This window comes from Heterodontus francisci, chromosome 5 (assembly GCF_036365525.1).
Source record: "Heterodontus francisci isolate sHetFra1 chromosome 5, sHetFra1.hap1, whole genome shotgun sequence".
Classification (NCBI taxonomy): Eukaryota; Metazoa; Chordata; class Chondrichthyes; order Heterodontiformes; family Heterodontidae; genus Heterodontus; species Heterodontus francisci.
In genome coordinates this window covers 131,170,022-131,183,475 of record NC_090375.1, presented here as the reverse complement: position 1 = coordinate 131,183,475, position 13,454 = coordinate 131,170,022, and the positions used below count along the sequence as shown (strand labels likewise).

The window sequence follows — 13,454 nt, the reverse complement described above, 5'->3', positions numbered from 1 at the left end:
CCCGCTCAGTGAAGGAAAAAGGACCCTGAACAAGCTATGGCTTTAACTGCAGCAGTAGTAAGGCCCAGGAAACGTACTGCTGTGGGTGCAGGAAAATTTAATAGGATTCCTGAAGGTTATCAGGACCTTGTGTCTGAGGGGCAGTAACCCCATACCCCTCGAGTGGGGCAAGCAAGCCCATAGTAATCCTCAAGGACACAGGGGCCACTAGATCCTTTTCACTAGGAAAAGGCCTGACCTTTACCCCAGAGAGTGCAGTAAACACCAGAATGGTGGTGAATGGTATTGGAGGGCAGTGTACACCTGTCCCTTTACGTTGAGTGCACTTGGAGTGCGACCTAGATTTGAGACCAGTGACTGCAGAGATTGTCCCTAGTTTGCCTGTGGGTAGGGCTGACCTGCTCCTAGGTAATGATCTGGTGGGTGCGAAGGTGGGAGCTTCCCCAGTAATGAAAGAGAGACCGCAGGAGGTCAGAGACACAGGGTAGTGGCAGGTGACAGTCCCCTGCATTTCCCCTGCTTGTGTAGTGAATCGGGCCATGCAGGCAGATGACCAGGAGGTCTGTCTGTCCGAGACCTACTTTGGAAAGTTAGAAGACCCAGGGAAAGAATTAAATGAATCTTCCCTAGCCGAGGCTCAACGAGCCGATGCTGTATTGAGAGAGTTAGCACAAGCTGCTCAGCCTGAAATTGAAACAGAGGGAGTCCCTGACTGCTACTATTAAAAGAATGAGGTACCGATAAGGAAGTGGAGTTTTCCTTGAAGGTCAGACCAAGGAGGGGGACAGTGGTTCACCTGTCACTCGTGCCGCAGAGGTACCAGAGAGAAATATTAAGAATGGCCCATGAGATTACAGTGGCTGTACATGTCGGTATATGACAAACCAAAGCACGCATAAGACAGCAGTCTGACTGGCCAAAATGCCACAAAGATGTGGTGAACTACTGTAAGAGTTGCCACGTGTGCCAGGTTGAGGGGAAGCCCCAACCTGCAGTGAAATCTGCACCCCTAAGTCCTGTATCGGTGCTTGGAGGACCCTCCAGCAGAGGGCTGGTGAACTGTAAGGGACCCCTGCCAAGAACAAAAGGGGACAGGCAGGCACAAGGCTGGCAAACAGTTAGAGAGGAAAGGGGGAAAAGGGACAAAGAGGTCAGAGGAATCCCAAATGGAAACCCCTACTGTCCAGCCAGCCAACCCCGAAATGTTTGAAAAATCTGACCCGACATCCTCCTATGTAAATGCAGACACCAGAAGCACCCCACCAGAGTCGCTAACATTTACAGAAACCTGCAGAGACAAAGAAAGCCCTCTTGAGGTTGATGCCTCACCAAGGTGAAGTGCCGCAGAGGAGTGGAGTAGTATGTGGACAAATAACCTGCAAGCAGGAGTGTCCCAGAGGACAAAGGGAAGATTAGCAAAGAATCCACCCCCACAGTCTGGAGAAAGGGGAACCAACCATCCCCTAAGGTGAAAAGCCCTTGCATGACTCAAAGCACCGAAAGAGAGTTCAGAATGGATCCACCCACTGCTGACTCTCATGAGCAGAATTCTAACCTCCGGCTAATTAAATCTAATCCTCGCCCTCCAGACCTCAACAGGAACAATAGCACCCTAGACGGTCATGGAAATGTGCAAACTGCAAACCTCCCCCAGAAATCACATGCCCATTCCCAAACCATTGCAGGCTGATAGTGAAGAAACTTCAAACCCCTTTGGGCAACATATAGTCAGACCCATCTCAAGGGAAAGGGGCAGTTTAAAGCAGCACTGCTACCAAGAAAAGACAGGCAGTAACAATGTTTAGAATTTCTGAATGAATGAGAGATGTATGTGTGATTTCCTGTACGTATTCTTCTCTCTAGTCTTTTTTAATGAAATGCTCTTCTAAAAATCGCATTTTATCCCGCTGGGTGCGGAGGTGTGATGGAAACCCCACATGCCAAGAATGACTCATATTAATTTCGTCATATGAAACATTAATTTTAAACTCTTACTGGACTAAAAACATGGCTGCACCTGCATTCTAAAAGGACAGTGGCTGGAAACTTTTGCATTTTAAGAGACAGTTGCCTGGAGAAGTCAATGGAACTGCTCCCCGATTCAATTAACCAAATGCATTTTGATCAAAAGACATTGAGGGTGTGAAGATTAGCATTCCAGCCCCTTACTGAGGAGGTCTAAAAAGACTGGAAAGAATCCACAAAATTCGCGGGGCAGGTTGCCCCGAAAAAAAGAGCTAGTCACATGACTGGCCTGCTGGCCCCGGTTTGGTTTGAATTGTGTTCACAGAACAGTTTGGGTCAGACTGAAATGTGAAAACAAAAAGAGAAGGAAGGTTGCTCCCTGTCGCTCCCAGCTGGACTTCCAGAAGACAGAAAACTAAATCGAAACAAGTTTCAAAGACTGCACTGGGCCCCAACGAGACAGCAAGATTTAACTGCAACCCAAAGACTTTACATCGAGCTCAAAAGACAGTAAATAAACTCCAACAATTGCTTCAAACCTTTCCCCCGATTCTCTCTCCTTTTCTGTCTCTATCTGCATGTGTTTATCGCGTATGCATGCTAGCGTGCTCGGGTCACATATTTTTAGTAGTTTTAACCAAATTAGAGTTTTAAGGTTAATACACTTACACCTTTCTTGTTTAAATCGAAGAAAATCTGTCTGATTCATTTCGTTGCCATTACAATTGGACAGCAGCGAACAAGGATTCACTGAGGGGAAGCTAAAAACATGGTGTTTTTAAAAATTAAACCCTGTTATGGTCAAACCAGGAAACAGTTGAGGGGAAACCCCTAGACCCCTTTCTCACCTGGTCGTAACAATGACTTAGATGAAGAGATAGAGTAATATATCTAAGCTTGATGTTACAAAGCTGGGTGGAAAGGTTAGCTGTGGGGAGGTCACAGAGGCTGTAAAGAGATATAGGCAGGTTAAGTGAGTGGGCAACAAGACGACAGATGGAGTGTAATGTAGGGACGTGTGAAGTTATTCACTTTGGTTTAAGAATAGAAAAGTAGACTATCTTTTAAAAGGCGTGAAACCTTTAAGTGTTGCTGTTCAAAGAAACTTTTGTGTGCTTGTACAAGGAACACAAAGTTAGCATGCAGGTACAACAAGCAATTAGGAAAGAAAATGTCATGTTGGCCTTTATTGCAAAGGGATTGAAGTACAGGAATAAGGAAGTCTTACTATAATTGTACAGGGTTTTGGTGAGACCACATCTGAAGGACTGTGCGCAGTTTTGGTCTCCACATTTAAGAAAGGATATACTTGCATTGGAGGCCCTACCGAGAAGGTTCACTAAATTGTTCCCTGGGATGAGGGGGTTGTCCTATAATAAGGCGCTGAGTAAATTGGGCCTATATGCTCTGGAGTTTAGAAGAATGAGGGGCGATCCAATTGAGACATAAAAGATTCTGAAGGGGCTGGATAGGGTAGACACAAGAGATTATTTCCACTGGTCAGGGAATCTAAAACACGGGAGCGGAGTCCCAGGATAAAGGGCCGATGATTTAGGACTGAGATGAGGAGAAATTACTTCACCCAAAGGGTTGTGAATCTTTGGAATTCTCTGCCCCAGAGGGTTGCAGATGCTCCACTGTTGAAAACATTTAAGGCTGGAAAAGACAGATTTTTGGCCTCTCAGGGAATCAAGGGATATGGCAAGTGAGTAGGAAAGTGGAGTTGAACCCCAAGATCAGCCATGATCATACTGAATGGTAGAGCAGGCTCGATGGGCCATATGGTCTACTCCTGCTCCTATTTCTTGACTTCCAGTCACTGCTATTGGATATAGCATACCCCAGGCTAGGTGGTGGAAAATGAATTTCTTTCTAGTGGTCTTTGTTGGATTGAGCATCAATTCAACTGGAATACTATCCCTCGTAAAGAATGTCCACTTGGATAAGGTAATGAAAGACTAGGAGCAAGCTAGTTGATGTGAAAAGAAAAATTGCCACAAACAATTGTAAAGCAACAAATGGGTGTTTTTTTTTAAAAAAAGCACAATCATAAAGGTTCAGAATAAATATACTCCATTAAAAAAGGAAACTTCCAGTAGTATTAGGATGCCATGAAGATTAGAAACCAATTAAAATTCAATGAACCAATGAAGCCTACAAGAATAACTAATGAAAAATCTAAAGGAGAATTTAATAATTAGCAAAGAGGTCAAGAGCATGATAAGGAAATCTAAGATGAAGTATGAGGGGGAAAATTTCAAAAAACATCAAAAGGAACAGTAAAGTGTTTTACTAGTATATAGTTTAAAAATTGTTGAAAGGTAGGACCCGGAGGACAGGGTTGTCAACTTGCAGTTTGTTTTGTGTTGGTGTAAATAATTGGGACGTCAAGACGTACAGGTTGCATCCGAACAAAGCTGGGACCAATATCCTTGCTGGCATGTCAGCTAGTGCTAAAGGGGAGGGTTTAAACTAATTCGGCAATGGTCAAGCACCAACATGTCATGTGCGCGCATACACTGTGGCTCACTAGGTACCACTCTTGTTTGAGTCAGAAGGCCACGGGATTAAATTCACACTCCAGAGATGTGAGCGCAAAAATCTAGGCCAACACTCCAGCGCAGCATGGGAGGAGTGGTACACTGTCGGAGGTACCATCTTTCGGATGAGACGCCAAACAGAAGCTCTGTCTGCTCCCTCAGGTGGGCACAAAAGATCTCCCATGGCACCACTTCAAAGAAAAGCAGGGGAATTACCCTAAGCGTCCTGGCCAATACCTCTTCTCCCAATCAACTCCCTAAAACCTTGATGAGCAAAAAATGGCAGAGGTGGTACTTTGCATTGTTCTTCACTGAAGGGAAGGGTATCAGAGGCGGTGAATCATGATGTGGCTGAGACTGAGATGAGAAATATTATGAATAAACGGCAGATTTTAGGTAAGTTATTTAGACCAGAAGACAGACTGGCAGAGCTTGACAAGATACATCCAAGGAGTCTGAAACAGACAAGGACATGAATTGCAGAGGCCCTAGAAATGATATTTCAGAGCACTGTTGACTGTGGATGTGTTTCCAGAGACCTGGAGAATGGAAAAAAAGGGAGTCAGAACAAATTTGGATAATTATAGGCTTATCAGTGGCAGGGGAAAAAAAATACATTCAGGATGAAAGAGGAAACCATTAAGTAGCCAGCATGGATTTCAGAAAGATAATCCGACTGAATAAACCTCAATTATTGGAGGAGTTTACAGACATGGCAGATGGAGAAAATGCAGAGGGTGTTGTGTGAATGGACTTTCGGAAAGCTTTTGACAAGGTACTACGCTGCAATTTACTAGAGAAGATTGAAGGAGACCTAATTAGAGGGAGGATGACAAGATGGTTCGAAGAGAGAAAACAGAATAGGACTTAAGGGCAGTTTTTCCAGGGTGGTTGGAAGTGGGTAATGGTGTCTCAGAGTACAGTTCTGCAGTCACTTTTGTTCACTGTGTATATCCAATAATTTAGATGCAAGTCTAGACTATGGTGTCAAAATTTGTGAAGATCAAAATAAGAGGTATAGTTAATTCCTTAAAGGATCAAAGGAGGTCTTTGGACATGGGTATTTTGATAAGGTGGGGAATGACCTAAAAATATATGGAATTTAATGCCAGAAATGTGATGCGACACATCTTGGTTAAAAAAAGCAGTAATTATACTCTGAATGGAAGTTGGTTCAATGCTGTAGAAAAGCAAATGGATTTAGATTTCAAGTTCACAGGACATTAGAGACAGCACCTCAGGCTGATACTCTTCAAAAAATAGTTAATGGAAATCTAGTTTTTCGCAAGGCATAGAATTAAAAAGATGCAAGTCTATATGAAATTTTATTTAGAGCTTGGTTCGAGTACAGTGTGTAATATTGGGCTCCACACTAGAGGACGATTTTTTTTTAAATTAGCACTTTTTCATGAGGACAACACAGATTACACGGTGGTATAATACAAGTGTTTAAAATTTGAAAGGATGGAATGGTACGAGTAGAAGCAGACAGTTTCCTGTAGCTAAGGAGTCAAAAGCTAAGGACCATATATACAAGTTTACAGGAAACAGATTTAGGACTGAGGACAGGAGAAACTTCACTGAACAGAATTGTTAGGCTGTGGAATTCACCTCTAGGGTGAATGAGATATGCAGGAACTGTAAATATGCAAGATTAGATTAGGCAGGTGGATACGGGAACAATATAGGTAAAAATGATTCCGGCTATTTGGTCTCATGGATAATATATGCCAACAAATGGCCTATTTCTTTGGTCTGTCTTCTACCTATTTCTAAGTATTTCCTGGCACCTGCAGAACAATTCCTTAAGTTAGTGCCTTTAGGAAAAGGAAGAAAATTTATACGGGAAAGAAAAAACACTAATACTGTGTCACATGCTTTGTTTACGTTTCTTGACTGACTTCTGTATACAGTACCTGTAAATGAGTCTACAGGAATTTCCTGTAATCCATCCTCAGAGAATGCCATGGGTGGCTGTATCATTAAGTTATCTCCAACTCCCTCTTCAACTTTTGGTGCAACGTCATATACAATTCTTCTGGTTATGTGGTTTTTCCTTCGTCCGCTTCGAGGGACTGTCTGATGCAGCATTAATTTTCCTAAACTTCCCCACGAGAAAGCAGGGCTCTGATCTTGAGGTAGCCCCATCTGCAGATCTTTTCCACCATAATCTGAAAAGTTATCTTGACTCCAGGCCGAATCATTAATCTGGTAGCTCTCATTCTGGTCCATTACTGAACCCATATCTAAACTGTAGCCCTCCATTTCATACCTAGCTCTTTCTTCATGCAACCCTCCTGGTGCACAATTATTCAATGCATTTGTAGATTTGACTATCCAAGGACTGCTGGACTCATGTTTCAACATGCCTACAGTGTTGTCTCTTTGGGACCGATTGGAGGATTTTACCTTCTCATACTGCATTATTATTTTCTCTGCCGCATTGGATTTTGTACTGATGTTTAGGGCATCCTTTATAAAACCACGGCAAGCCTGAACAATATCGGTCATTTGTAGATAGCTTGCTACAGACATTACCTCAATTACATTCTGGCTGGTTAATACCAAATGTCCAGAGTACATGAAATCAAGAATGACTGTGAAACCTTGTACTGCAACAACATCGAGGTGAGTTACTGTGACTTGGTCACAACTCTCATTCGGCGTATAGCAATAGAGAGTCTTAAAGTAACGGCTGCCTGCAACTAATATGTTCTTGTGGGCTTTGAAAACCTGACCCTTCACCACAATGTTGACATCACATAAAATCCCTTGCTGCCGCTGTTCATTCAGTTCCTGAAGCAGTTGATAACAATAGGAAATTTCATTTCGATCACTTTTGTACTCACTGTACATCTCATCTGTTGATTTGGATGTGATCGCAGACTCCTGGAAAAACAAACCATACAGAAATTTGTTTTGTAAGTTAAAAGCAAATTACATTCCAGTACAATTTTTTAAGTTGATCTATAATGGAGGTCCAGAGCTGAGAATAAAATAACTTGCATTTTTCAACCAGATTGTGCATGCTTTAAGTGCAATATACAGCACTCTGCTCAAATAATGTGCTGCAACTCAAACCATTTCCTCCTGCACCCATGCTAATCATTCCATTTGTCATTTACAACGTGAGATTGCTGATTAATTTGTGCTAAGGCTGATTCCCTCAGAAGACAAAGCATATTTTCATTCCATTCTTTTAGGCCCGATTCAAACTCAGGCCCCAGAAATGATAGGCGGTGTAGTATCTCACTGTTATATCCATTTCCTCCTACCTAGCTAGTCATTGCAACAAGTGAATTGGGTAGTAGTTTAAGGGTACCATATTTGAATGAAAAATAAGGCATAAAGATTTTTAAGTGGGAAGTAAGGAGCTTGATAGGAAGTAACAATGATCATTTACGACAATAGCGCATTCTGTACTTTTTAAGATCTTAATAGGCTGTTTTTTCTCTGTCTTCAATTTTCTCCCGCTACATCCCCTTTGTGAAGAGAATGGCACATTCTTGGGTACAGGTTTTTGGGCGCTAGTTAACCTCCATTCAATAACTCACCCCACAGCCATTTTTTTTCCCATATGTAATACCACAGGAGACACTATTCATCCATAGCTGAGCCTGTTATCAGGCAACACTAATGCACACTACTAGTAGAGACAGGGGATGGCATTAGTAACATGAATCAGAAATAATTCTTCCCTCCCTGGTACAGAAATTTTCAAATCGAAAGACTGACTAATCAGTCCCTACCGAAGTTTACATATTTCTGAATAGCATCTGAAAGAGGCAGAGCCTACTTTACGAAGTGTGTAATGGGAATTCCCACTCACATGACATTTTTCAGAACACCACATAAGTGAGCAAGTTGATCTCTCAGCAGAAGTTAATTATTTACTTGTGCTATGCAACATTTTCAGTGTTGAATGTCATTAATACAGCACTGGAATTAATCAGCAACGTACTTGAACAGTTTTAAAAAATACATCTAACTGTACTTGGAAGACATTTTCAAATGCACTGCAGAACAGTGAAAACACAAGTTCGTTTCTACAATATTTACCACAAGTGATGTATTACCCTCGTTTTTCTCCCCTTCCCTGTTCTCTTCCTACTGAGACTTCCTGCAAGCAATGAACAGGTGCCATGGTTTCCCCCTTTACCATGTGTCATTGGACCAGTTGTTCGGAAGAGCTGCACAACAGCCTGGATACCATTCTTCCTTCAATGTTTTAGTAGCTTTGATGAGTGTAACCTAATATCAGTACCATATGGAGTATCACAATGCATAAAGTGAAAAGAAACACTGTTTAAGCATCTATTGCATTTTAGAACACTAGCACATTGTCAGTTTAAGATAATTTTTCATCAGTTTTATAACTCACAAATAAATGAGTTTCTCTAAAAAGTTATAAAATGAAACAAAACCTTAAATCTTCAGACAATTCATGGATTTTTTTTAATAACATGAATCCTTCTGATTGTTAAAGCTTATAGCAATTTGGGGAATCTCAATCAATTACCTAAAACTAGAGTTTAAAAACAAAATAATCTGAAAATCTATTTAATTGGTTCTATATATTTGTACTAATTTTTGGTAGGCTTTAGTTTGAACAAACAATACAGGTAAGAGTGTCTGGAAGAATTACAAAATAGGGGACTGAAGTAAATAGAATATGAGAAGCACTTTAGCACTTTGAAATTAATGGGTTCGTCGGGAGAGAACAAGGATCTCTCCAGCACTCACATGTACACAAACATTTCACAGTTATATAGCAAAATAATGTTAAATTGCAATTTTAGATCGATTTTAATTAATTAAAAAGAGCCAGTGTGAACAACACTGAACTCTTCACTTACAAATGTCTTTATTCCAGCAATCGAGATGTTGGCAGAGGGGAGCGGCAGAGAGAGAGAGAGAGCGAGAGAGAGTAACAAAGCCAAAATTTCCACCAGCTCCATTCAAGAATATCTTCTTGAGGACTGGCTAAGGAGTTGCATTACTATTTACAGATACAGCTGGAAGGTAGATCATCCAACCCTGCAAATAAACATAGTGGATATAGATGGAAACACCATTTCACCACTTTCTCTGGAGAAAAAAAAAAGGGAAATAAAAGAGTTTTCAAAGCAGGCAGGGTTCCTCCTGTATCAGAGGAGGCAGTCTGCATGTGCGCAGTATATTTGATGTCCAGTAATTGTTAACTTTTGGACAGAAAAACAAACCACAGGATTTTTTTTTTTAAATTCAAAAGCAAAATCACACTTTGCTGCTTACACTTGATGTAATTTCCTGGTCATAATTGGAGACTACAAACAAAGAGAGAATACTTGTACTATGCTACCCAAGCTGCAAATTAGCATTTCAATTAGCCACACTGTTCTCTTTTTGTAAATAATCTACAACACAACAGTACATGGCTAAGTTGCGTGATGATACAAGTTTACACCCATGATTTTCCACATAAGTCCATTCACAGCCAAACTATCTGCCGACTATCTGAACATACGTCCTCTTCCCATTCCACAAAGTTGGTGTGCAAGGCTTCTACCCCACTTCATGTGTAATCATACTAAAATCAGCAACAGTACTCACAAATCTTGTCCCCCCCCAAAAAGGAAATGGAGAATAGCAGAGGTGGAAACATTTAATTTATTTTTTATAGAAAATATAAATATATAATATTTATATATAATTATATATATAGAAATTATTATATAGGGCTGAATTGTAATGGTTGAACCCACTTCAGTATAGAAGGCTGGCAACAGGTCAGGAACCCGACTGTTCATGAAGGGAGTTTTCTGTGGCTTTCTAACTGAGCCACGGCAAAAGCATCCCACTTCCAGGTTCCCTGACCAATGCGGAACTGGCTCAAGACCCACACCTGACTTTTGAAGCCTCAATATTTAAAGGGGACCCCAGTGAGGGACAGAATGGAAGCATTCTACAACTGGCAACAGAGGGGCAACAACAGTAGCAACACGAATTTGCAAAGAGAGTGCACCCCGGTTTTCTGAGATATCCCTGGAAATCATGCTACGGGCTAGAAGGACCCGCAGAAATTTTGTTCCCAGTGGATGGGAGGAAAAAGCCTGCCTCTGAAATCAAACCAGCATGGTTGAGGTGGTAAGCAGCAGGAGTGTGGTACTTCGCTCCTGGATACAGTGCCACAGAAGTGCAATGGCCTCATCAGGAAAAGAAAGCCAAGTGGCATACCACATTCAAGTGCCAACTCTCTCACTCTGACTTCCTCAGCTTTCTCCTGCACTGCACTCCTCAAACCAACAGACCTTGCTGATCCGCCTATCCCTTTCTCTAGAGGCACCTCCTCACATCCCCATCTGAACAGCCACCAGTGACACTCACCCTCATCTTACTGACCAGTCATCCTTCACAAATGCTGTCCTACCATCCTCTCAAACCATTCCATTTCTCAAACTCATAGCTCTTTTTCTCCTTGCAGAAGGAACTGCAGAACACCAGGGAGGGGCAGAGAACCGTAGTTAGTCCTCCATTCATAGCCACCTTGACTGTTGCGAAGGATGAATCACTTAAGATAAGCAGAGTCCCAAAATGCAAGGCCACTGGCGATAGAGATGGGGGTCTCCCAGATATCTGGTGACAAAATTAGATATCACATGGCAGGCAACAATTAATCACTCGTTGACATGTCAGCAGCCACTGAAATGATGATCTGCACAATGTTGACTTTGAACCCTTTGACCTTGGCAATTATAATTCACGTCTCTCATCTCCCACTGGTCCTTCAAGTGTCATTCAGCAGCTGGTGCCAGAAGAGCAGGAAGATTCCTCAGAGGTGTCATGCACTGAGGAAGCACCGTCACATGATTCATTTGTACCCTCTACAAACTCAGATACACACACACCTTGGTGAGGACTCCAAGACAGGTAGTTGTGCTGTTGCACAGTGACCCACACATCAGTGAGCAGGGGCAGGGTACAGCAATGGAGAGTCCCCAATGGAAGGCAAAGGACCATACAGGCTCTGCTCAGCTGGACGCAGATGCTGAGCCTCAAGGGCAATCGATGAAGACGACTATTCTGGAGTAGCAGCAGAAAATGTGCGAGGTTCCATCAGCATTTCTGGAGGCACTGCACATGATTGGAGATTGGAGTCTGTCTCCACCATGAGTGCCATGATGTCTCAGGCCAGTGCATTGAAGTCTACCTCCATGGTGAGTGGACACTTACATGGGCCATCAGAATCTGCAAGCAACCGAGTGCATGCTCGCCCTCACCAATGGCCTGCACACTCAGAATGCCAGCTTAAATAAGGAGGAAATACTCGCTCTGGCCCTTCAACGCCTCACTGAAAGGCAGCAACGTGTTCTCCAACTCTTGGCTAGCAGGGAACTGTAGGTGGGCCATAAGGTGGGAAATAGAGAAAGGGCACATACAAGTGGGGACTCTGTTGAAAGCCATCCCATTCCAACCCACCCCACCCATCCACCTCCCCTCCCTTAGTGTGAGTCCCACATGCTGCCTCCTGTCTATGGCCAAATCTGCCCTGCATGGATGCAGGTGAAGCAGTCTTTGGTAGGGTCCTCACAGGCCCCAAAACCCAAAGGGTAGTCACGAGCATCTCAGAGCATTGGAACGAGCAACTGGCCGAGCAACCTGCCTCTTGCTCTGCTGAAGCCTAATGGGCAACAGCACTTGGATATAATAGGAAAAGGAAGAAAAGACTTGGTCTGTCAGGCAAACCCCGCACCTGCCAAGACTGAGGCACACATGATTTTGTAAATGAACATTAAAACTTAAAACTGCAAGACCCTGTCTGGAAGGACATTTGCATAGTACCAGCAGTGTTGGAACAAAAGGGAGCCAAGTCGTTGCTTCCCCAATACACAGAAGTAGCGGTCAGACCAGTTTTAGCTAGCTGTTGAGATTTGAACTTCCAACAAAGTACTTGAGATCAGAAAGCTCCTAGCTCCTGGTTTGATATGACCTGTCTCCTGTCTGCCCTCATCTCACTCTCACCAGCTTCGGAATCCACTGAAGACGCGTAAACTCAAAGAAAGAAAAAGTCTACTATGCGAACAAGGTTGGGCCCCAACGAAATGCAAGACCATATCTTCAATCAAGGACTATAGCTAGTCCAAAGCACAGTAATACGATATTGCCTCAAACTGTCATACTTATCTTTTCTTCGGCTCTTTTCTGTCCCTATTTGCATGTGTGTATCGTGTGTGCATACTAGCGTGGGCGTGTCGTATATCCATAGGCATTAACCGTATTCGAGTTTAAGATTTAATAAATTTCATCTTTCTTCTTTAAACCTGAGAAAGCCTGTTTGTGCTCATTGCTTTATAATTGGAAAGTTGTGAACAAGGATTCACAACAGGGGATCTCAAGACACTGTTTAAAATTAAACCCTGTTAGAATAAGACCAGGTGAAGACTGGGCGGCACAGTGGCGCAGTGGTTAGCACCACAGCCTCACAGCTCCAGCGACCCGGGTTCAGTTCTGGGTACTCTGTGCAGAGTTTGCAAGTTCTCCCTGTGACCACGTGGGTTTCCACCGGGTACTCCGGTTTCCTCCCACAGCCAAAGACTTGCAGGTTGATGGGTAAATTGGCCATTGTAAATTGCCCCTAGTGTAGGTAGGTGGTAGGAGAATTGAGGGAAGGTGAGGATGTGGTAGGGAATATGGGATTAATGTCGGATTAGTATAAATGGGTGGTTAATGGTCGGCACAGATTCGGTGGGCCGGTGGGCCGAAGGGCCTGTTTCAGTGCTGTATCTCTCTATGAATCTAAGATAGTTACCAGACCCTGAGACACCTTTCTCACCGGATCGTAACAGTAGGGATATCATTTGGGTGTTTAAAAGTTTGTTAAATTGTCACTTCTATTATCAATGTTTATGCACCATAAACTTTATTTCAAAGCTTCACTGTCCAGTCACTCCCGTTGTTGCTTGTCGCCAG

General features: G+C 42.8%; 1 protein-coding gene across 1 annotated transcript in view; it reads right to left on the bottom strand.

Moving 5' to 3' along the window:
* Positions 1-13,454, bottom strand: part of zbtb10 (zinc finger and BTB domain containing 10) — a 96,119-nt gene that overhangs the window by 27,219 nt on the left and 55,446 nt on the right. Inside the window, exon 2 of the mRNA XM_068032095.1 lies at positions 6,422-7,394. Within this exon, the coding sequence (XP_067888196.1) occupies positions 6,422-7,394 (973 nt within the window). The remainder of the gene's footprint in view (positions 1-6,421; positions 7,395-13,454) is intronic.